Below are 24,776 nucleotides of genomic sequence, written 5' to 3'. Positions count from 1 at the left end.
TGAACCGTAAGATTAAACACGTTACCGGTAGAAAGAGCAAACATGAGCCTCACACCTGCGGCTGGGAGCATATCAATGCGCGTTTTAGGCCTTTGTTTGTGCTCATCATCAATCAGTCACGCCTCTGCCCTGATCTATAATCAAATATCAATATTGAGTTTGTTCCTTCACTGCAGAGAAAATGCATCTATAACTCATAAGACGTTAATATTTAATGTCCACCTATATTTTTGTCCACCTATGTTGCACGTATTAATTGCTTTAGTAATTTATTGTAATTTATGTAAGTTATTTATTGTCATTTTGCATCAGTGGTGTAATTTATTTTAGATTAATTGTTAGTTTGCACTGGCGGTGTAATAACATTTTATTTTTGTTTTTCTAATGTTACGTTGCATCAATTGCGTAATTTAATATTGGTTTTACTTTTATTTGTATTGTTATTTGTGGATGATTTATGTACGAAGGACTTTCAACGGAAACAAGCCCGCAAGGGCTTTTTAGAAATGCTCCTCTTAGACAGGATGTTTGACGTTATTTGTACTGTAATACATGCTACTGTGTGACTGTACTTGTACTGTAATACATGCTACTGTGTGACTGTACTTGTACTCTAACATTCTATCTAATAAATATATTCATCATCATCAATGTAATTGTTATCGCTGGATGCTGATGATGACCGATGACTAAAATCTCATTCATGTTCTCGCGTGATTTGCGGCAACACACGTCATTCCATGATGGCTGAAGATCCTGGCGGAACAATTTGTAATCTTTCTACTTATTTTCTTTCTTTCTATCTACCCCAGCTTGCTATAGAGTCATGGCAAAAGCCATAGGCCCGTTATTCGTCCACAGATCTTTCCTATCGATATGCCCAAGAAAGGGAACCGAAAACGGCTGAAATTTAAGGCCGGAGACGTTTGTTCGGAATCAGGTAACGTCATCGCGTTAGCTAGCACGCCCACTGTTAGCACTGTGCTAGGTTGACTTTCCTCGTTTACGACGTCACATTTGAGTTATTCAAAAGTATATTTACAGTCCGGACCTTTTATGGTCACATGGATTGTTTAAATTTCGGTGTTTTCGTGGCTAATTTTAAACGAAACGAACACTGAATGCATGTACCGGAGGAATTAGCTGTTAGCTTATATGTATGTGTTTTTTGTCCGGCAGTGACAGTTGCTGATTATGCTAATGCTGACCCAGCCGTCGTGAAATCAGGGAGGGTGAAGAAGGCGGTTGCAAACGCAGTTGAGAAGGAAGGTAACTCGGGCTGGGTCGCCGTCCTCCATGTTTCTGATTTGAATCAACTTGGGCTGTGCTGAACTCTGGATGAACGGCTTTCAGTAAAGCTGCTCTGCGGCCTGGAGGCGTCACATGGAGCCGTCAAAGAGGTCCTGTCGTCTGCTGAGAATGCAAGGGTAGATGCTCTGCACAGCAGCGATGACCAGGAGCCCGAAGAAGATGCTGTTCATGGAAGTAAGGTTCCCCACAAGAAGAAAAACAAGAGGAGAAAGGGTATAACTTGTCTGAACTATGAACACAAAGCCACGAGAATTCGCCCGCTTTCCCTTCGTTTTAACCGTGACGCTAAAACGTATCCACAGAGAGCAGCGAGGGCAGCGATGGGAGCGCGTATCCAGTGGATATTTGGTACGTGATCTCCTCCTACATTCGGCCTGAAGACGTGTGCACGTTTGCCCTCATCTGTAGGGATGCCTGGACGGTCACCTGCACGGCAGCGTTTTGGACCAGGCTCTATAGAAGGTGAGGCACCTTTAGAACCAGAACCGGAAGTAGTTTATTGCCATTGTCAATGAGGGTGCAAGCCAAGCCTATAATTCTATATATTCCATGATGTGGTTGCCTTCTTGAGGCGAGAAGGCAACTTCTACTATTTTATATTAAGAAGTTATATTCCATTTGGAATAGTTTATATATGAAATACTAAACATTTGCAGTTCATACCTTTTGTGACTTGATAACATTTTGTGGATGTGTGATCAGTGAATTGGCAAAGTAAAGTAATTTATTGCTTTGTATGACTACGGTAAATGCTTTTTTTAATGACCTTTTTTGTCCCAACTCCAGGCACTACAGGATTGATGTTCACCTCCCGTTTCATCTGCAGCCTGACTTTGAGAAGATGCGCTGTTTACGGGCCCGCGTCATTCGCTCCCTTTTCCACTTGTATGAGCCGTTTGACTTGCGTGTTTCAGAAATTCCTGCGCTGCCGGAGTCCACACCCACAACTTTACTTAACTCCAAGGTAAATTATGGAAAGTGGAGCTGAATTTTTAATTTGCCCTCATGCCCTAGGTAATAAAACACAGTAACATGAGCTTTCTGATCTCCAGGTTAATCATCACCACAAAGGATAGTTTTAGTGGAACCAGGTTGAATTCTGTGTGACATGACCTTCTGTGACTCTCCTACATTTAACATTTTTATTCGCAATACAAGAGTAAGATCAGAAAATCATGTTGAGAACTTAGACCAGCCCAGAAAAAAGGCTTCATGTGCTTTTTTTTGTGTGCGCAGTGTTTGCTGTTCTGGGTCAGGAAGGTGCCAGGAACTCGACCAGAGGCATTGTGGGAGTTTAACTTCAAGTTACTGAAGCAGGTAATTAAGGATATTTAAAAACCAAACCTTTCTGTTGGCATTCTTATGAAATCATTGTTGCTTCTGTCACCAATAGCTCTATATCTATCTATCTATAGCTATTGATGACAGAAGCAACAATGCTTTAATGTATAGAAATATTTTATTGATCTCAAAGGACATTTTGAAAATGGATCTTTGTCTTTCAGCAGTGGCGCAGTAAGAATGGTTGTACGAAAACCTTGCATTTGCCCAGACAGTATGAAGAAGTCCACACAAACCCGGACTCTGACTGCTACATGCTTCAGGTCACCACCCTCAACTTCATCTTCACCCCCGTGGTGATGGGCATGACGCTGACCCTGGTCAGTAGCTCTAACTCAGATTGTACTTTATTATTACCCTATTTAACTGAGCAGTGATAGGTTATTGAAAAGGACATTTCTAAACACCGTGAAAGAAAGGCACCTTTACTGTTAAAATTAGAAATGCAATTCTGATGGTAAACGGCCGATCAGTGTGGTTTTAGTAAAGGGTACAGCTTCCGAATGATCCTTTACGGATGTGTGATGAGAACACAGTCTGAACCTCACCTAATGGTCCGGAGCTCCAGCTACCCTGAACCCCTCTCCTAATCCCAGCCGGCCCGTTTCTGTTTCTGTCTGTCGTAGTTCACCATCAACGTCAGCGCAGACATGCACCACCACCGCGTCCGTCTGCTGTTCCAGGACTCGCCGCTCCACAGGGGCAAGAAGAAGGTTGACCAGGGGGGGCTTCAGGTGTTGCTGGATCCGGTACAGAGTGTGAAGGTCATGAACTGGTGGCATCCACAGTACCCCTTCTCTCTGTACACATAGGAGCCCCCCCCCCTGGTTTCTATAAAAGAATGTCGTGACAAAAATCATGTTGGCTCACCCGTTCACCAAACAAGTCCAAGGAACCCTGGATTGTATTCAGTGACGTTAAAGAAAGGAAACAGTGGCTGGTGGGAGTTTGGATGCGTTCTACCCTCCGCCCTCCATGTTTATTGTCTGTACTGCTTCTGGGTGTAAATCTTGTGCTGCCTGGTTTTCCTCTGTCGTCATTCCCACTGAGACTATCCCCGTAGTCTTTGATCGTTGGGTCGACGGTTCGATGACACGCTAACAGCTGAAGATTTGGACAGTTTAGTAACAGACAGAAAATCTCGATGACATTTTCAAGAATTTTAGAAAATGATTATAGAGAGATTTTAAGTTGTGATTGTCACTTGGTAATTAGGAAATTCCATAATGTTTTACAGTAAAAGAAAATATACATATTATAAGTGTTGAGCCCCACAGGCATGGAAGCGTAAACGAACATCCAGCGCTACGAGCATCAGGAGAGTTTAAGCCCATCGCTATTTATTACATACAGCATTTCTACGCATTGTCCTTACACGTGTGGTTTATTATGAACGCTGGGATTTACAGGGTGAGACATTTGTACCATCCCCCCATTTCTTTCTGTTTGTTCTTGAGAATGTACCGGTACTTTAAATCTCTGTTTGAATTCTGTCAGTCCTTCACCAACGTAATCTGTTCTTGTTTTAAAGCTTTATTTCTTGATGTGTAGAGTGTTAGTAACACTTCTGTAAACTGAACGGGCCAAAGACATAGTTTACCTCTGAGATCTCTCACTCATCTGCAGATCTGGGCACTGTTCTTTCTTTATTTTTGTGTGGTGGTGGTGGTGGGGGGGGGGGGGCAAAGCAACGTGATTGCAGAGCACTGAAGTCTCAGGGTGCTTTCACACTGATTTATTTTAGTCTCCATTTTGAATAGCTCAGAGTATTTAAGGTTCTAAGTGTTGACAATGAGCAAACTCACACCAGTCCCGTGTTTATTTATGATGGGAGGTTGATGATCAATAAAATGAAGAAATAAATGTCAATAAATTAAATGAAATGCCGAAATGGAAAGCGATAACTTCGCTTTAATGTTAATGCGCTGAAATAAACGGACTCTATCGTGTGCCTCCAGTCATGTGACTTTGTCGCCCTCTCGTGGCCGTAGAAACCCAGCATGCAACGCGGATCATTATTGATTATTGATACAAGGCGGGTGACTTCGAGATTCTGCCTCCGCGGAACATCTTAGTTCCACTGGGAATGAAAATGCGCTCTTGGCAGAATGACCGGAGTCACCGGACGCACCGAAACGATCAATCCGCAGCTGTGACGTAGGACGAGGAGCGTCCTGGCTAAAGTTAGCGGACCTCTTTAAACTTCCTCAGTCAGCAGGCGGCACGTCATTGCCTGGAAATAAATGGCAGTCCGTCGAGGATATGAAAAACTACATTTCCCATGAACCCATCTGCGCTTTTCCATTGGTAGCGGCGCAGGTGACCCGCAGACGCTCCGGCTGTTGACGAGCCATCGACGGTCAAAACGAAAACAAAGTTGACGCCGAGCTGAGTCGATCCACGCCGGGAGGAGCGCGTCCTTCAGCCGCGACCCTGTTCTCCAGATAGTGCGTGTGAACGCGGGTTAGGGATCGGCGCGCACGGAAAAGTGGGCACGCACTTTTCCTGGACTTGAGTACCTCGTCCCGTCTGACCTTCAGGTCGGGTAAGTGATATTTCACCGCCGCCGCGCCACCGACCCACGCGTGGACCCGCGGGGTCGGTGGCGCAGCGCGTTAACGCGTGGACCCGCGGGGTCGGTGGCGCAGCGCGTTAACGCGTAAAAGGCATCATCCTTTATTCTGGGTAAACGTCATTAAATGTGCTGCTGTGTGTGTGTGTGTGTGTGTGTGCTGTGTGTGCTGTGTGTGTGCTGTGTATGTGTGTGTGTGTGTGTGTGCGCTGCTGTGTGTGTGTGTGTCATTAAATGACGTTTACGTTGGAGACGTACAGACGTGACGTATCCCTAAAATGTTAAATGGGCAACAAGTCAATGACGTAGTGTTAGTGTTGTTATGAATGGGGGGGGGGGGGGGGGGGTCACACCTTAAACTACAGAGAAGTAAAACCAACGCACATCCCATTTTCATTTATTTTCGTTTTCATGTTTACGTGGGAAAAGCCCCGGAATAGAAAGCTTTAGTTACACACTGTGTGTACCGTTAGTGCAGTGCAGGGAACGGGACGGGAGGACGACCCGGTAGAGACCTGGACGGAGTGAGGGGGGACGACCCCGGAGGAGATGCATGGCTGGTGTTGGGGGGGGGTGAAGTGGAGGACGTTGGGTTGCCGTGGCGACCCCTCAGGGGACAAGCCGAAAGTCCAGTAGTAGCAGCGTGTTGAATGGTGGGAAGGTCAACAGCGTTCTGTGTCCCACACGGTCCATATTTTAGTCCAATAGTAACATCTGACACTTTGAGCCAGAACCAAACGTTTCTTATTTTTATCTCGTTTATTTTTCATCTGTGATTATCATTTATTCACTTGTTGATCAGACAGTCAGCTCATCAATAATCAGCTTTCACAGCCTTCTGAGAGTGAAAACGGTTCCCTGCTGATGGATGGGTTGAACTTTTAACGCAATTAAAGTCCAACTTTATCCACCCTGCAGCTTGTCTGGCTGTTTTATGATTTTCTTTATAAACGCCCAAATGCAGCAGTTTAGGAAAGTCGAGGGAATCGGGCGGCGTGTGTGTGCTGTGTGTGTGCTGTGTGTGTGCATGCTGCTGCTGTGTGTGTGTGTGTGCTGCTGCTGTGTGTGTGTGTGTGTGTGTGTGTGTGTGCTGCTGTGTGTGTGTGTGTGTGTGTGCTGCTCTGTGTGTGTGTGTGTGTGTGTGCTGCTCTGTGTGTGTGTGCTGCTCTGTGTGTGTGTGTTGCTGTGTGTGTGTGTGTGTATGTGTGTGCTGCTGCTGTGTGTGTGTGTGTGTGTGTGTGCTGCTGTGTGTGTGTGTGTGTGTGTGCTGCTGTGTGTCGTGTGTTCAGCCTCGTTGGACTCATGGCTGCTTGTAAGTGTTGTGGACGGAGTTAATTCTCTTTAGGAAAACAGAGACAGCAGTGGACGCACACACACACGCATGTACACACACGCACACACGCGCATGCACAATGAGCCAATGGATGTCCTCTAGTGAAGGAGCACCAGGTGTGTGCAAACACGGCGTTATCCATCCTCCCACGCCGATCATCGGAATAAGGACGCGTCTTTATGGGGAACAATAAACCAGTTCCTGCGTTACTGTTTGTCGGGGAGGATCAGGCTTTGCAGCCGCGGGACGACGGCTCGGTGCGTGCCGTGTGACGGCGGGACCCGTGATGTATCGGAGGTGAGTGTGGGCGGGACCGGGACGTTACGGGGCATGTGCTGAATGTGTGACTCCACTTCCTCATCTTATCTCAGTTCCACTGTTTCATGTCCTCTTTTGACCGACTCGCTGTCGATGTTTGTCAGTCTGAGGATCATGCAGCTGCTCGTGTGTGTGTGTGTGTGTGTGTGTGTGTGTGTGTGCGTGTGTGCGTGTGTGCGTGCGTGCGTGTGTGTGTGTGTGTGTGTGTGTGTGTGTGTGTTGCTTGAACTGCAGGGGTCTGCAGTCGCAGCTTTCTTGGACTTGCAGTTTCACTTGTTTGACTTGTGAAATAATCTTAAATACTTTGTGATAAAGTTTTAGAAATGGAAGGTTTTCAAACTGACTACAGCATCGACCATTTTTTTTGTCTCATTTAACTGGCACACAAAGTTTGGAGACTCGTACCAACTCGGGATCCTGCTTCGGTAATGAGTATGCCCCCTGGGCTCCTCACACAGGTTCTGCAAGCAGGTCCTTGTCTTCATTTTATTCTCTGTGGTTTTAGTCTAATGGTTGTTAAATTGAAAATGTGTTTTTCGTTCAACAACATTTTTTAGGACTGTTATAAGTCTTAAGTATAATTTGGTGAAGTTAAATGACACGCTTGTGACTCATGACACGGTTGTGGTAACACTTATCTTGACCTGCCCTTCATTTTCAGCTCGTCAATATTTTGTAATCTACTATATCATAAGTCTCCACAGACCTACATCAGCAAGGTTTTCCTTCACATTCGAGTTATTTTGACGTTTTAGGCACACCCTCTGGCTCCTTGGTGTTTTTAAAGGTAAAGATCTTGGCTTGTAGGCAGCTCAACAGCTGACACCGTACCTGCCTCTAGCTTTCATTTGAAATTACCCAACCCTCCTGCACTTACCTGCCCCTGCCTGTCTAAGAAGGAGGGAGAAAAGACTTTCAAGCTTTTCACAATGTGTCATGTAAATATTCTTGATTTCCTAGGGGATTAAAATAAAATGTCCGTCACCGACCTTCTCTGTTTTTTCTTAGGAAGCGTTTCACTACACGGGTTGGGGCTGACTAACCCTACCAGGATCTCTCCCAGAGTCTCAGAATCAGTACTTTGGTTTACAGCCCGCACATATTCTTGATAACAACCAATCACAACACTTGATCTGTCATATTATTGTTGTCCTAACAGAAAGCATCGTTTGAAGGTCCAGGCCAGATCCTTTCATGCATGTAGACTGTCGTTAGTTGCAATCTGCTACTTCACCACTAGATGCCACTAAATCTGTGGAATTTAAAACAAATTTAAATGAGTGGCTGGATGGTTTGCTTGTCAATAGAATTATTAAAATGTTAACCACATTGTCATTAAAGTTTTCAAAGGGTTTGGCGAGCTTCAGGGACAAATCCATCATTTTTTCTCTTACATTGCATAATCGCATCATTTCATCTTATTTCTCAGGAAACGATTCATTAATCAGGATGAAAGAAATCCTCCTGATGATCATGTTGACATCTTTCATTGGATTTGATCTCCTTTGTTTGTTCTCGCTCTGTTAGCCATAGTTAGTAGTAGAAAGGCACTTGTGTGATACGTCGGCGTATGTGTGTGTGTGAAGAAAGATCCACACGAGTCCAGGTGATACTCGGGGTTGACATGACAGTCCAGAATCTCCAGTTTAAGCCTGCTCGTTACAAGATGTCCGGATCATCTCTGAACCCCCCCCCCCCCCCATCAGATTCAGTTATCTTGATGGCTCGCATTCATAAGTGAGCATACCCCACACCCTCATCTCAACCCCTGCTCAGATCCTTCCATTGATTTCAGTGCCTTCTGGCCTTTCTGAGAGTGTGTACTTTATCTCACAACTTATCTCCCAAATGCCTTCCATTCCATCTCATTGTGCACGGCAGCTTTCATCCGCGCAAAGAAATGCTGTGGAGCTGGTCGGCTGATGCTTGTGTGCTGGGACAAACGACGCTCCGACACGCTCTTCCTATCGTGCTACAATAATGGTCTTGTATGTTGTTTGTAAGCAAACACTTTGTGACCATGGTGAAGCTCTGAGGAAGCTTGTCCAGCAGAAAAGTAGAAGTGGGTTTAGGTTTGTGTGTGTGTGTGTGTGTGTGTGTGTGTGCGCGCGCGTGTGTGTGTGTGCGCGCGCGTGTGTGTCCTTGGTTTCGTATTCTGCCTCCTTCATAGGCATTGTCAAAAGGGTACAAGTCTTTGTCGGTCAATGATTTCCCCTCCTACACTTGCACCCTGCGACAGGAACGCAGCTTTTCTGACCAATAAGCCAAGGTCCCCTGGGGGGGGGGGGTTCCAGCCCCTGGACCAAAATAGCCCAGTAAATACACTGCGGGTACTATGAGAACTGAAGCGGGCCCACTGTTGACTGCTTTGTGTACAAACAAGGGATGCCTGTCAGTCGGGCGCCGCTGAGCCCTGCTAGCCCGAGTGCTGTGTGTTCAGGGTGACGGGATGGAGCTGCAGCGCTACAGACATGCTAAATGGGCGAGCTTCATCATAGTAACATGATAATGCACCTCCTGCCAACATCGGATGAGCAGCTGGATGTTGTTCATCATCATCACGGTATATTTGTATGGATGCGCATGGTAATCCGAGGAAGACCCGGACTGATTAGATAATTAGTTTAAAACTAAAAGCTTGAGCGATGCTCATTTCTAAACTGGGGACTTGCAGGATAGATTCTGTTTGGTGGAGCAGTTTAAAAAGAAGTGTAAGGATGTAGATGTGAGTGTGGACGTTTGCTGCAAACCTATTTGACATTTTTAATTCTTAAATGGTCGTTGTAAAAATCACAGGCAAAATGTTCTCCGGTGATGTTTGACCTGACCACCAGGAGGCCCGCGTATGAGCCTGATCCTGGATCAGATTATTGACCAATGTTTATGGAATTTGACAGTCATGTAGGGTGGGGGCCTCTATCTCACCACCAAATTTAATCTGGGTCGGATCCAGAGTGACATTAGGAACAAATATTACATTTTAACATTGAAAACTCAATTTATGGATTCAAGAATCAGTTTAAAATTCATCAACTCTGATTCACTTTAACTTTTCATGGTTGGTGTCTGAAGATACCAAGAACAATCTAGAACCCTTTGGTGCTGATCCGCGGTGTAAATCCAGTCAGGAGGGGGACGAGCTGCTCGGCGGAGGTCTGTGCTCTCAGAGTTCTTTTCTAGTTGTAATTCAAAAAGAGGCAGGCAGGTGCCCAGCCTGTTTTGACTGCCTGCCACTGCTCTGTATTATTATATACACAGACATTGGTGTTTGCAGTCCATTGATTTATCTTGGATTCATGATATTTTATGTAGTGATTTGCTCACAGTTCCATAGCTTGGAAATACACGTAAAGATACTTTAAAGAAAAAAGTGAATCATCCCCGAGGTGTTAACATTTCTGTAGGCGCTGATGTAAGTAACCGCTGAAGGAGGCCGGTTCGCAGGCGGAGTCGGCCATTCTTAGTGGAAGAGATTAAACAGCTGGGCTCTCATTCCCCCCAGACTACAGGCTAATGGGGAAGAGGAGGAGGAGGAGGAGCACAAAGAGGGAGAGGAAGCTGAGCTGGTGGCTGGAGAGAGATAGGAAGGCGATTCATCGTGACTGCCCCTCGGCCTGTGTTACGTGGGCGGTGGCATAACAGCCAGAGAACCTGAACACACGAGACGGAACGATCCAGCAAACTGGTGTACATGTGGAGGAGCAGACGTCTGCCTGGATACACAATGCTGTCTTTGGGATAGGAGGGGGGGCGCTGGTAAGAACTGGACGAACGTGTGCTTCATGCATCACATCAGTGTCGGTCGCTGCCCGCTTGCCTTTCGTTATCACCGATAAGTAGTTAAATCAGAAAGTAAAGTGATTCATTAAATTACTCAACTGGATGCAGTGGCAACAGAAGAATTAACACAAGTTAAAATGCTGCCATCAGTTCAGTGAATGTTTCATGATGTTGCATCTCGACCCGCTCAAACAAGCGGTTTGTGTGCAGCTGGACGAAGGCCGAAGGCGGATGAGCTTAGTGGTGACGATGAAACGCAAAAATGCATGAAAGCGGCTACTTGATTAAGCTCCAAACGGGTACCGTGACGTTTACGACGTTAACATCCAAGACTTGTTTGATCATCTTCATAAAATGCTCCAAGCAAACATTTAGGCTTCAATCCTAGAAAATGTAGTAAGACAAACGCCTTAACGCCTTTTGGTCTTTCCTGCAGAGGAAGTTGCTTCATCGCTAAGCAACGCTCGGAGTTGTGAAAGGGGAAGTGATGCATTGTGGTCATAATTGATGATGCATAATTGAATCCCCTTCTTCTCAAAATGTGTTCTTGTCCTTACAGTTGAGTGTGAAGTGATGAGTCTGACTTTGGAACACCGTTTTCCCGTTTGTTGCTGAGAATGTAAATCTCTGATCTCTTTGACAATAAGATTTTAAGAGGTGCCCGTGATTTATACCAGTGCTGTGCCAATGTAGGGAATTATTATGGGGTACTTGGTTACAATTTCCTTTTGCCAACCCATGTCGGATACACGCTCGAGAGTTTGTGTATGTGGGGAAGGGATTTTGAGAATTTCTCAGCAGGTCTTCCTTTAGCATCAACCATAGCAAGAGACGTATAACAGAAGGAAGAGGGGGAGATTTGGAAGACTTGATCGGTGCCTGTGCATGAAGATGCATGAATCCTGAACCTTAACATGTGGTGAAGCGTCAACCAACCAGCATTGTGATGGTAAAGAACCAGTTGGTCAGATCAAGAACAACAGCGCGTAATCTCCCACCGTTCTGCGTGTTGATACGCTGGTCTAACCTTTCTTCATGAGAAGATGATCATCTGCTTCCTCCACTATCCAGACGGAAAGCGAGGCGTACAGTATTCCCGTCTCCTCGTCTTCGTTCTATCCGAGGTCATTGAACACGACTCTACTTGTGTCTAGTATCTGCTTTAATGTGCTTCTATATACTCTAGAAGTGCCCGTCCAGTTTTTCTCTGCTCTGCACGCATCATGTTGTACCACAACCTTAGCATCTCGTATGTTTTTCTGTCTGCGTGTCAGTATGTCCATGCAGAAGTGTGTTTTGTTGCTAAGGGATACGGCTGTTTGTGTGTGTGTGTGTGTGTGTGTGTGTGTGTGTGTGTGCGCCTCCATACTTGCCATGCCAGCCCTGTCACATAATCCTGCCAATTTTACTGAGTGTGTTTGGTGGCAGCGGTTTGGAAATATTTATACTGCGCGTCTATTTTAGAGGTGTCTCTGCATGATTGTTGTGAAACAAAGATTAACTATAATGATGTTGTTGCAATATTTGTTAAAGAATGGAAGAGTATTGAAGTTTTTCTTGTTTTTGTTCTGAGGAGAGGAATAATAATAATACACCTGTAGTCTGTTTACATGTTGTGACCTGCCCCCTCACACATGTTATGTGCATGTGCCCCCTCACACATGCCCATACGTAAAGCACACCATTGCTGAACGGAACAGGCTGTTCCTGAAAAGGAGAACAGAGAGCGGGGGGGTTATTTTAGGCCTTAGAGCAGGCAAACAGATAGCTTCATTAGGTAAGGGTGCATGTGTGTGTGTGTGTGTGCGCAGTGATGGAAAGACTAAAGATGTGCACAGAGTGGCGTTGCATTTTGAACCGCCGTTGTGTGGAGGAAGCCATTAAATAACCGGAAATGTTGCATCAAATAAACTATCGATGTTTATTCAAAGGCTACTATTCCCTGTTGGAGTTGGAGGCCCTCCGGATAAGTCTGTGATCCGGAGGTCAGTGGTAGGGGCAGCAATACGCCCCCGAGGAAAGCCCCGTCCATGGAGGAAGCTGAGTCTCAACTTCATCAGGAGGAACTTTCTGCTCGATCTGGTCGGGGAAGTAAAGCAACTGCTGAGAAGGATCAGCGCGCACATCTGGAACGCAGAGTCGCGGACCTGGAACAGTACACCAGGGTGAATAATGTGGTCGTCACCGGGCTCAGAATCAAACCCCGGTCATCTGCGCGGGCGCCGACCCCGGAGAGCGAGGGGGGAGAGCCCGGTGAGCTGGACCGCAGCTCCACGGGGAAACAGGTGGCTGGGTTTCTGTGGTCCGAGGGGATCGAGGGGATCGAGGGGATCGAGTTGGACCGGACTAGCGTCGAGGCCTGCCACCCTCTGCCCGGGAGGAACGCCAGTGAGAAACCGGCCGTGATACAGAAAATACAAAATGGCCTTCCTGAAGCAAGGAAGAAAGCTGAGGGGAACCAACGTGTTCATGAATGAGCCAAACACAGAAACAAATAAAGCGCTGTCCTGTCAGTGTATAGTGTGTGTGTGTGTGTGTGTGTGTGTGTGTGTGTGTGCGTGACTAATCTGTAGCACAATCAAAGTTGACCACTGACCCAGGCTTCCTCCGCTTCGTATCCGCCCACTGGCTGTCCATGCTTGAGCTGAAGGTGCCGTGACATCACAGCGCTGGGCGCACAATGTCCGCTGTGTGCTCACACCGCGTCACAGATTCCTGCCCTCCCCAGCGGAAGGCGGGCAATGGGACGGCCCACGTGGGCGCTGCCGCTGCCCGGTAGCAGTGTGTCTCCATAAGGGGTCAGGAAGTGGTATCTGGAAGGCGTGTGGGCGTGTCGTACGCTGTATGAGTTTAGGAGCACGCAGCATTTGATACGACACGTACGCTACGCCATCTCAAACCAATCGATGCAGAGGGACGCACACCTGTGTAAGGCAGCCTGTGTTCAATTCCCATTCACGACATCTCGTTCCCGCTCTTTCCTGTCTGGAGGTAATCTCAGGTTAAGGCACCTTGACCACGTCCACAGTAAATGAATTTATTTTCATCGTCATTGTTAGCCTTTACTAGCAGCCGGTGTTAGCGTAGCGGCGCTGCTGCTGTCTCTGACTCCACGCGCTGATGAGGATCTGTAATGATGTGCTTTTCATGTAGGCTATGATGGGCACAGAGAGGACAGTGTGTGCCCCCCCCCCCAGCTTCAGTCCTCAATGGGAGCTGCCTTCTTATTGTACCTCGTGCACAATGAGCTTTTCTCTCGCCCTCTGTGTCTCTCTCTCCTTATGACCACATACAGACAGCGTTTCTGATTAGAGACCGGAGGAATCGGCTGTGATTGGACCACGTGATCGGACCACATGATCGGGAGCGTTGCTCTTCACTTCCTTCATCCCAGCTTGCTTCAGCAACAATGAGAAGAACGATGGCTTTAACCTGAAGGCGTTTTCTTTCTGTTTGCTCGACTCACACGCTGATCAGGCCCACCCCACGCTACGGCTCTATTAGAATCATTAATAATAATTATTATTATTTACTTTGGCCCTCAACTCATGTCGGCAAGAACTGTTTGATAGAGACATTAATGAAGATATTTGTGGACCAAAGAAAGAATTATGATTTATAGACATTGCAAATCCTTTTTTTATTCATTTACATACAAGATGGGCATCATGAGAAACGCTGCACATCCTCTGGTTTATTCTCGAGGCTTTTATGTCAGGCCTCACACACACACACACACACACACACACACACACTGTAGCAGCATTTAGCTCAGGTCTAGCTCTGCTCTTCTTAACTGCGATTGGGAGTTTTGCAACCTGCTTTGAGCAACCTTTCTGGGTGCCTTTGATTCAGTGGAGCATCACGATGTTCCAGGCATACCTGTTAGGAAGTCATACGAGCAGGAAGGTTAATTATGGTGCAGCTTGGCTGGTTAGCTCTCTCAGCTGGCGTAAGAAGTGAACGTTTCGTTGACTTTTCCTGCTGCGTTGAGTCGGATTGCTTTCCTTCGTTTTCAGATTCTCTTCCTCGTGTTCCTTCCTCTGGCCCATTTCCAGGTTTTCTCCTTTCCTTTCTTCTCCGCAGGTTCCTCTACCTCTCGGGCTGGACTGTGGTGCATTGACGTCGGCTCGCCCTCCCCTGCCCCCTCGCCCTCCAGCCATGGCCTCACGCGTTGGCATGCGGATGCAGGTATGACGCAGCTGCCCCAGACCGTCGAGGTCTTTGCTGTCTGTATGTTTGTAGTGTTGTCTGTCTAAACACTGATTATTATTTGTTTGAATAAATTGTGTGTGTTTGTGTGTGTGTTTTCTAGCTAATGCGAGACCAGCTGCAGCAAGAGGAGCAGCGTGAGAGGCAGCAGCAGCAGCAGAATGCGTCGCTGCAATACATGCAGCATTGCATTGCTGGCCCACCTGCGCCCAGCCCAGCCATAAGCACCCCGCAGCACTACCAAAGCATGCAGGTCCCTGTGGAGATTCTCAAGGTCTGCAATGATTGATCATGCCCATTATCAGTAAATGCTGGTGTTTCTCTCTCGCTCCTTGATTCCTCTTCTGTGACTTTGGATTATGAAATGCACATTAAACAGATTTCGTTGAGGAGTTTAGCGGGGGTGAGTCGAGATGTGGGTTCGGGTTGATTGGGTGGACGGAACTTCACCAGTAGACTTTTATATGACATGGCTGATCAGATCTAAAAACAGAGGCAACAAAGTAGTGGAGCGGCAGACGGGTCGGGAGACACGGTCCACGATGGGGGAGGATGGACAATGACGGGACCAATATAGAGTCAGATAACGCTTGAGTGGCATTTGGACTGTTTCCCGACACGCGTGTGGATTTGTTCATTTCAATGTATCGGTTTGTGCAATAATCCATGAAGTAAACTTGTACAGTCTGTTTGCACTGGTAACGAGACAATGCGCTTTATCAGCAGGCAGCTCTGTGAAACCCGCGTGTGTGTGTGTGTGTGTGTGTGTGTGTGTGTGTGTTGTAGTTGGTGCTTTATATTTTCAAGATAAGTGGAGGTATCTGTCAGTCACTGCCGATCACGTGCCTTTAATCAATCATCAAACATGACGTGAGAAAAGTGAAGAATCCTGACTTTATTGAAATATTTCTGGTTAACTTGATGTAATCCTGCTGCTGGTTCTACATCGGGGGGGGGGGGGGGGGGGGCTTTCTCTGGAGTGATGGGGAGAGTTCCTGCCCTTCTGAGCTTTATTCTTTGATGTGAAGGAATTAGGCCAGTCTGTTGCTCTGTGGCCACACCAGAGGATTTCATTTGGGCTTACTCCTGCCTAGTATTATGGGATGGATGGGGAGGATAGCTATGCATCTGAAGCAGTACGTACTGCAGATGTAAAATCTAAACTATTATATTATAATGTACTTCATCATACGATATGATATAATATAATAGTAATAATGATACTTTATTGTGATTGGCTGCTCTGAAGTTGCAGATCGGCCCGTGTTAAATGAGCGTAAGTATATTATGTTGCATCAAGAGACGGTTTCCTCTCGGTAGACATCGTGGGTGAGGCCTCAGAAACTGTCGCACACGCCATTCGCTCACTTTCCGGTATGTCGCAAAAACCACGCCGTGAACAGACACACAAAAAACCGACCGGTGCGGCCGTAAAGTGGAACCGCCGTAGGTCACGTAGGCCATAAATCGGCCACTAACTTATTTACACTTTACCCAAACCTACTTACAGTCAGTAAGGGTTAGGTAAACCAAAGTACCACTATAAATCTAAGATTTGTGTTTCCAACTAGTATTTTAATAAGTAATGGGATCATGTGTAAAATAACTATCAGAATAAGAATTCATCCACGTCTTTGCTGCAGGTACAGACGCACCTGGAGAACCCGACAGACTATCACATCCGCCAGTCTCTGAAGCAGCAGGTGAAAGAGTATCTGTCCACCACCTGCGCCACCAAACAGGTAGCTTCCTGGACTCTTTGATTGCTAATGCCCGTCTGTCTCTTGTTGGATCGCTTTCATGCAGATCTATCACGTCTTTCTGTTCTTTTATCAGTATATCAGTGTATTGATCTGTGTCGTCTTCCTGTCTCTGTCCCCAGACGGTCCATGCAGTAGCAGGGCTGGTGCCGCCCTCTCCACCCACAACCATTGGACCCACAGGGGGTTCAGCGTCTGCCCCTCCGCCTCTCCGCTCCCCACACATGCATCCCGAGCAGCTCATGTCCGGTAGCAGCGCCCCCAATAGCCCCATGGCCATGCTCAACATTGGCTGCAGCCAGGAGAAGGAGGTAGCGTTCAGATAACCTTAAACTCATAAACATTCACTCTTGGTTGAAAGAACATTTTACAAGAGCCAGATTCAGCAAATAAAGATAAAAAATCGTGTGACTGAATTCCTTTCCTATATATATAAAATGATGAGCCTTGACTACGAGCACTAAAGTGACATTATCTCCACATTTTATGAAAGCATTATAATGATTTAGCTGGTCTTGGTGGCCTGGTGCAGGCTTTGTAAGCAGCACGAGTGTCGTAAAAGCACGTGTGTCGTGTGCACAGTTAGCGGACGAATGTGTTGTCAAGCTTGCAATAACTGAGAGTGGCTATCATTGAAATTTAAATGCTCCATTATGGCCTTGAACGAGTAATTATAGCTTAACAAGTGACAGAGCAGCAGCAGAACGTAGGGGCCTTTGAACCACGCAGACTCTGCTCCTCCTCCAGCAGCTCTCAGCCTCTTCTTTTAATCGACCTGACAGAAAATAGGCTTTTCAGTTCGCTTCCATGAAACCAAGTCTCTCCTTGTGTGGGACGTGCACCTGTAGCCCAGTTCACCTGCAGGGCCATGCGACTGTGTTCCGATGCTTACAGTACACAGAAAGTCTTGGATGGCATCTGTGTTCTACACAAGTTGTCCATAATTGCTGTTTAAATGTCACGTTACACGATTAACACTCCTCCTTTCAGATGGACGGGGTGATTGAGGACATCATCAGCATGCAGTCCAATTATGATGACATTCAGGGATACATTGACTCCGTTCAGATGCCAAACACAGTAAGTGGAGCCGACTCGCCCACAAACCGTGACCATATCGTTCAGAAGAGTATCCAACCGTTTCAGGATTACATTTTAAATGAGATTATTAGCCACTTTAAGGGCAAATGCCTAATAGATAATGCGTGCCATCTGCCTTTGAGGAAAATGTTTGATATTTGTTTGGGACATATAAAAAAAAAGTTTGCTCTGCTTGACCTGAATACTTTGAGATAAATTAATTAACTTAAAACAAAATCGTCATTCTTCAAAAATAATGTTTTTATGTTTGAAATATGTGAAGAGGAAGATTTTTCTGGTGCAAATAAGATATTGGGCTCCTTTTTTGACATGTTTAGAATATTGTTTTGCAGTTAACTGAACAATGAAGCTGCTTATATTGCTGGTACAACATTAAAATCTATTTTAATCCTTTCGGCTTTAAAATGAAACGTCCTAACTGAGCATGCGGCTGCTTGAAGCCCTAATTCACTCCAGGTTAGATATTTTGGGCCCACTTTGCCCTAAACGAGTCATCGGGTTGGCTATGGTGAGTCATCATTGGATGTTTAGTAGTTCCTGTGTCTGCTGAGTTCTTTTCTGTCTTTTTTGGGCTGTTGCGGTGAGTCTGAAAATGTTACGCGCTGCACATCACCCATACATTTGCTCAGAACGTTCTTTCTTGGTTCCTCCCTCCTGTCGCCACTTCATGCACTACATTTGACCTTTCTGACTTTCAAAGTCGCGTGTGCACACACAGCGAGAGTAAAACATTGTGTCCCTAAGCCGTCCTGGTTCTAGTTAGAAACTGCACTGGGTTTTGGTTTTGAGGCAGCAGACTCAGAAAATTAACAATTAAACTGCCAGCAGTTAGAGTTCAACTTGTTTACAAGACATTTGACCGAGAGGGAGGGGGACACGGAGAGGGTGAGGGAATGAAAGGAGGAGTGAAAGAGGGATGAGTGCAGTTTGTGCAGGGGGGGGGGCGCAGGCTGAAAGTCCAGATAGGGGAAAGTTCACTTTTGTTTGGTTGGGCGTGCAGGTAGCAGAGACGGGATCAGTGCTGCAGGGGTGAATCTCACAGGAGACGGCTGCGTGTGCTTCTCGTGCCGGCGGAGAAAGAGACCAAACGCTGGCTGAGGAAGAGTGGAGGAAGAGTGGAGGATGAAGGAGATGAATAAGACTTATGCTATTGTGGAAGTTATTGAAGGAGAACAGATTCAGCTGGTAAGACATCTCAGCCTTTCCCAGACTGATCTAAATGACTTGGGTCTGCTTTGTGGGAGGCATCGGGGGCGGGGGGGTAGTTGCAGGACTGGAATCAGAGGGCATGTTTGAGGTGACGATGAATGTTAGTGCAGGCTCTGTTCACAGGACGATTGTCTACGTTGTTTTAGATATGGAAACTCAAACCGCCTCCTTTACTCCAGGCTCCGAGCTTTTTGCTCGATTGATTGAATCACTGTGAGCATACCAGGATTAATGTGTGGGTCATTGTGTGTGTGCCAAACATCATACTGATTGATCAGATTATTCCATTGATTGACTCTAAGGATGATTAGTATGCGTGAAACCAGCACAATAAATGAGCTGAGAAAGAAGCTGAAAGCATTGATGTTAATGTTTTTTGGTCCATTTTCAGAACGTGTAAAAATGTGTGCGTTATTCTCCACTGAGAGACCAGTTAGTAAAACTCACCTGCTAATCCTGATAGGGATTAAAACGGAAGGCTCCGTGGAATTCTTGGAATCTCAAAGTTTAGTAAAAGGGCCACTGAATACCAGGCACAAGTGAACATTTTGACTCTTAAGTGTGTGTGTGTGTGTGCGTGTGTGTGTGTAAGCAAGCTCCACTGAGCCACAAGGAGTCCCAGCATTGCTTTGTTCATTCGGTTGGGTTGGATGAGTTCTTGGGTTTTGGGTCTCAGCAGAAATCATGAAACGAACGACGCATTGTCTCGCATGTCAATAAAGTTTTGTTTGGATTTAATAATGCACAGTTTTCTCTTTAAATTGTACGTTTGAAATTCTGGAATTCCTGAACTAACTGAAGTGAAGGAAGTCGACTCGTCATCACTCGTTGGTATCGTTTTATTCCGTATACGTAATAGTATGGAATATAATCTCTAATCTCTCATCTAAAAACATGAGTAATTATTCTTCTAAATAAAAGCCCCTCAGATGAGGATGAATATTATTTATCTCCATGTTTTGTGGATCGTTTATGATTTAAATGGCGCACACATCATTAGCATGTAGCGGTGAGCCTTTCAGGCTCTGTGAGTGCATGAATATGTGTGCATGTGCTGGATCTCTGCAGCTCACACAGTAGCCTGCAGATAAGTTATCTCTTCCTTTAAGTTCTTTATCTTTCAGGCCTCATTAGCGCCGTCACATTTGCCCTGGGCCCTCGCTTCAGGGAGTGTGACACAACTGGGAATGAGGCATAGAAAGTCCATCATCCTCGAACTATACAGCACAATTAAAAGTGAATCAAGTCTTTTTAGGAGTCTGTAAGAAACTAAATCACAGCTTTTGCGCAATGTCTAAAGTGCAAGATTTAGGAGACCACTCCACAAGTGTGAGTTCAGGAGTTGAATAAGTGAAGAAGGAGCCGTAAAGAGAGATAAGATAAAGGAGATGGTGGTCAATCATTGCTGTGTGTTCAGTAGACTGTGCCTTGGTGTGATATTATTGAATTATCTCCTGCTATCTGCTCTTTACTACACAATAAAGATGAACTCTGTCTTTATAAAGTTGGATGGAGCTGCAGATGAGTCGCTTCACTCGACACGCCACTCTGTTCCGGTGCAGTCATCTAATGCTGCCGTCGTGAAATGAGGTTTATGTACAGGTCGTAACGTGTGTGTGTGTGTGTGTGTGTGGGACCGTCCCAGCTCCCCCTGTCTAGCAGTCACCTGGACGTCTACACGGGTCCTGGGATGAAGGGCCCCGGTATCGCCATGACCAGCAACTCCTGTCCTGCCAACCTGACCGTCAAACGAGAACTTTCAGGTGTGAAATTCAACATTCTGCACTTACACTTAGTTTATTCTTATTCTTATTATTTAGTATGAATGCTGCTCCCTTCACTGGCATTTATGTTGATAAATATATTGATGCACTCTGAATTAAGTTAACTGGACATTTCACCTCTCATTCGAGAGGCTTCTCCAGAAATGACTGATCTCTGGTCGAACTTGTACAAGTCCGACTTAATTCAGCGCGGAGAATCTCCCTGACCTGGACGGGTCGATGCGGTCGGCCGTCGGGCTAATCGCTTATTGTTTTGCTACGTTACAGAATCTCGAGCTCTGGCCAAGGAGAGACAGAAGAAAGACAACCACAATCTGAGTGAGTCTCTCTGTCTCTCTGTCTCTGTCTGTCTTTCTGTCTGTCTCTGTGTCTGTCTGTCTGTCTCTCTGTCTCTCTCTCTGTCTGTCTGTCTCTCTGTCTCTGTCTGTCTGTCTGTGTCTCTGTCTGTCTGTCTGTCTCTCTGTCTCTGTCTGTCTGTCTGTGTCTCTGTCTGTCTGTCTGTCTCTGTCTGTCTGTCTGTGTCTCTGTCTGTCTCTCTGTCTGTCTGTCTGTCTGTCGCGCTTTCACACACACATTCATCTCTTCCTTGCAAGCATCTCTATGTCGGCTGGCTCTGATTGTGCTGACAGTGCAGCCGGTGGGTGGATGGTTAACTCCGTGTGATTGCCTGTGTCTTTGCGTGTCCGTGGGTGTTTGCAGAGGTTCACTGTATGCAGTATAAAACAACTGAAGTGTGTCCTTTCCGTTCTCTCTTCCGTCCTGTTCAACAGTTGAAAGGAGGAGGAGATTCAACATCAACGATCGTATCAAAGAGCTGGGCACCATGATCCCCAAAGCCAACGACCTGTGAGTGGCCAACGACCTGCTCAAACTCGTATGTGTGTAAAGTGCCCAAAGGAAATCGGTTGCTAACGGTTACTTGTCTCTTTATACTGGTCTGTGGGTGCAGCGATGTGCGCTGGAACAAAGGCACTATATTGCGGGCATCTGTGGAATATATTAAACGCATGCAGAAGGATGTTCAGAGGACCAGAGAGGTGGAGAACAACTTCAGACGGATGGAAATGGCCAACAAGCAGCTGTTGCTACGCATCCAGGTACCACAAACGCACAAACGCACAAACGCACAAACGCACAAACGCACAAACGCACAAACGGAGAAACACACAAACGGAGAAACACACAAACGGGGAAACACAATCACGGGAAAATGCTTTGAGGCTGACGGTGCTCTGTCTGCAGGAGTTGGAAATGCAAGCTCGTCTGCATGGCCTGCCCAGCGACGCGACCTCTGGCCTGAACCCCGCTGACCTGATGGCGTCTTACATAAAACAGGAGACCAGCCTGGAGGAGAATCTTTCTCACGCCCAGGCACAAGTCCATCACCAGGCCCAGCACCTGCACCAGAACCAGGCTCATCTCCAGGCTCAGCAGCACCACTTCCTCCCACAGACCCATCTTCACCACCAGGGCCAGCCTCAGCCTCAGCCTCAGCCTCAGCACAGGCATATGCCCCCGCTCCCCCACCACCTGCAGCCCCCCCCACCTATTCAGTTCCCATCTGTTGGCAGCTCCCAGCCCTTTGACTTTACCCAGTCACTAGAAATGTCTGATGGGATGCCGGGCTTCTCAGACGGCATGTCGGGGCTAGGTGACCTGGCCGGACTGGACCTCCAGGCGAGGAGAGGTGAGCTGGGCTTCCTGTTGATGGACGAGCCCCTGTCCCCCATGGGTGGAGACCCACTGCTCTCTGCGATGTCCCCCGAGGCCTCGGTGGACTCCAGCCGCAGATCTAGCTTCAGCATAGAGGACGGAGACATACTGTAGACACCAGCGTGCACACACACACATTCACTCACACACTCACACGCACATGCAAGGATTCAGGGGAAGGAATCCGCCAGCAGACGTGACATCATCGTGCGCCCACACATCACACAAAGTGAGCGCGCACCAATGAAATCAATTTGTTGCGATGATCATTTATTACCAGCACACATTTCTCACACAGACGTGCATGAGCAGGACGAAACCTAGCCCATCCTACGCTGGGGTGGGGTCAGGGGTCACGAAGCACCGTTTCCACAGAGGTCGCTCTGAGTCATAATTGAACCAGACAAAAACTAGCAGCAGATTAGACTGATTAAAACTGAGTGCATTGTTTCACCGGGCCGTTGACGCGTTTTTTATCTCCTCCCATCAAATGCCTTTCGCAACCATAAATGATTAAATGGACGACATTGAATAAAATGGAAACGGCTTCGTGGTCCTGCATGCATAATGTTTCCAGTGGGGATGCGGTCCGCTCGCATGGCTCCCTCTTCCTCAATCTGTCCGAGCTGCTTGGCGTTTGATCAAGAGCTGAAAACATATTAAATGTATTCTTAAATTGTCTATATATGATTTTAGACGTTTTTTAAAAGTCACTGGAAGCATCATTTACAATAGAATGAATGCACTTCACTTCAGGCTGTAATTATCGTTCACACACACGCACACACACGCACACACACACGCTGATTGCTCGCAGTTTCTTCATGCTTGAAATGTATCATGACTTTCAGCCAAAGACGAACTGTTATTTTGTTGTTTCAGGATAGTAGAGCAAACATTTAATCGTCCTCAAACAGCAGTGACATTCAACTCTGATACTCAGGTAGTGAAATGGGATCATTTAGAGTTGAAGTAGATGCCAGCCTGAGCTGCGTCGGCCGCGTGACTCCTACTGATGCGCTTCAGGAGCATGTTTTTACTGGGTCGGAGGTCAGAGCTGAGATGCATCGCTTTCATTGAGGCCTGTGTATCGCTTAGTTTGCTTCTGTACCAGCGGTACTGGAGATAAACGGTGGCCGGGTTTAATATGGGAGCGAATAAAACGGTACCAACACCAGTAGCCTTAAAGCGACACCAATAACTTTAAAGTACTCCTTTTGATGCCCATTATGTGAATAGATGTATGTAGCTGTTTAAAATGCCACAACCACTCCTCCCCGTCCAAAAATACTTTTACATAACTGCCTTTTGAAAGGATTTAATGAATCAACACCATCAAATCCACCGAGAGACGGTACGGGTGCAGCAGCTATAGCTCTGTTCCTTGTTATGTACCAATGCCCAGCCACAGATGAGTGAATGGTTATTTGGTTCACAAACGCACATAAAATGTGTTCACCTGGTTGATGTGTGTGCATGTGATACGTGCACTTCAGCCTGGCAGCTGTTTTCAGATCAGCATATTAATCAGTCTGCCGCACCGGGTGAACCTTCCTGCTACAGTGGGCAGAATGCAGGTCTGTTCCTCTAGATGGCGCTGACAGGTTGCGGTTGTCACGGTGATGTCCGGGGCAGCCCGAGGCGGACCTTCGCTTTGCCTCTGCTGTGGTAAACCTGTGGCTTGTTTTTGAGTCGATGTAGCTTCAGATCCGCGTCGATGACGGTAGAAAAGTAACTTTGAATGTTGATTTCTTTTTCTGATTAAAAGCATTTTTTTTCTTGAATATATAGTTTGTTGTTTTTACCTCCCAAAGCACTGGAACTGTTATTATTATTTTGACTGTGTACATGGAAGAATTATCGATCTAGACTTATTTCCAATGTTATATGCCATTAAGTCACTTAAATGTATTTTTATTTGCATTTGTTTTGGTTTTAGTTTTATTTTAAAAGTACATCTTGGAGGTATTTCCACTATGCCCAGTATAAAGGCATCAGGTGGGACTTCCAGATTCAAGAGGGAGACATGTTCATTTTTGATGACATTTTTACATATATATATTTTTTCTCTTTGTTTTAAATTAACATTTTTAACCAGCCAGCCAGAAAGAAGGAAAGGTGATCATTTGCTTTGAATTCATTCAAATCTGTAATTTTATGAATGTAAATTTTAATTGTGGGTTTGGTTGGAGCTTTTTTCACCACCCATCCCCCCTTTATGACTTTGGTTTCCATGGGGACTAAAAGTTGACTGACTGAATTTGTCTGTCTGTCTGTCTGCTGGTGTTCAGCCACAGTTTAACCGTTGTACTGCCCCCCAGCCAACACTCCTGCTCAGGCCT

General features: G+C 46.3%; 2 protein-coding genes across 2 annotated transcripts; both read left to right on the top strand.

Annotated features, from left to right (window-relative positions):
- The first annotated feature begins 843 nt into the window (after positions 1 to 843).
- Positions 844 to 4,587, top strand: tmem183a (transmembrane protein 183A). Its single transcript, XM_068742557.1, has 8 exons — positions 844 to 940; positions 1,180 to 1,269; positions 1,354 to 1,524; positions 1,614 to 1,773; positions 2,098 to 2,275; positions 2,548 to 2,628; positions 2,817 to 2,972; positions 3,279 to 4,587. Exons 1-8 carry the CDS (start codon positions 877 to 879, stop codon positions 3,462 to 3,464), a joined length of 1,086 nt encoding a protein of 361 aa, XP_068598658.1. The 5' UTR covers positions 844 to 876; the 3' UTR covers positions 3,465 to 4,587.
- Positions 4,588 to 10,384: 5,797 nt separating this feature from the next.
- tfeb (transcription factor EB) lies at positions 10,385 to 24,218 on the top strand. The gene is made up of 11 exons (XM_068742447.1): positions 10,385 to 10,631; positions 14,742 to 14,846; positions 14,971 to 15,141; positions 16,511 to 16,609; positions 16,750 to 16,938; positions 17,618 to 17,707; positions 20,583 to 20,700; positions 20,989 to 21,039; positions 21,492 to 21,567; positions 21,671 to 21,818; positions 21,964 to 24,218. The coding sequence occupies exons 2-11, from the start codon at positions 14,817 to 14,819 to the stop codon at positions 22,546 to 22,548; spliced, it is 1,557 nt and encodes a 518-aa protein (XP_068598548.1). The 5' UTR covers positions 10,385 to 10,631; positions 14,742 to 14,816; the 3' UTR covers positions 22,549 to 24,218.
- Positions 24,219 to 24,776: the final 558 nt, after the last annotated feature.

The sequence above is a fragment of the Brachionichthys hirsutus genome, chromosome 8 (genome assembly GCF_040956055.1).
Source record: "Brachionichthys hirsutus isolate HB-005 chromosome 8, CSIRO-AGI_Bhir_v1, whole genome shotgun sequence".
Taxonomy (NCBI): Eukaryota; Metazoa; Chordata; class Actinopteri; order Lophiiformes; family Brachionichthyidae; genus Brachionichthys; species Brachionichthys hirsutus.
This window is presented reverse-complemented; position numbering and strand designations above follow the sequence as displayed.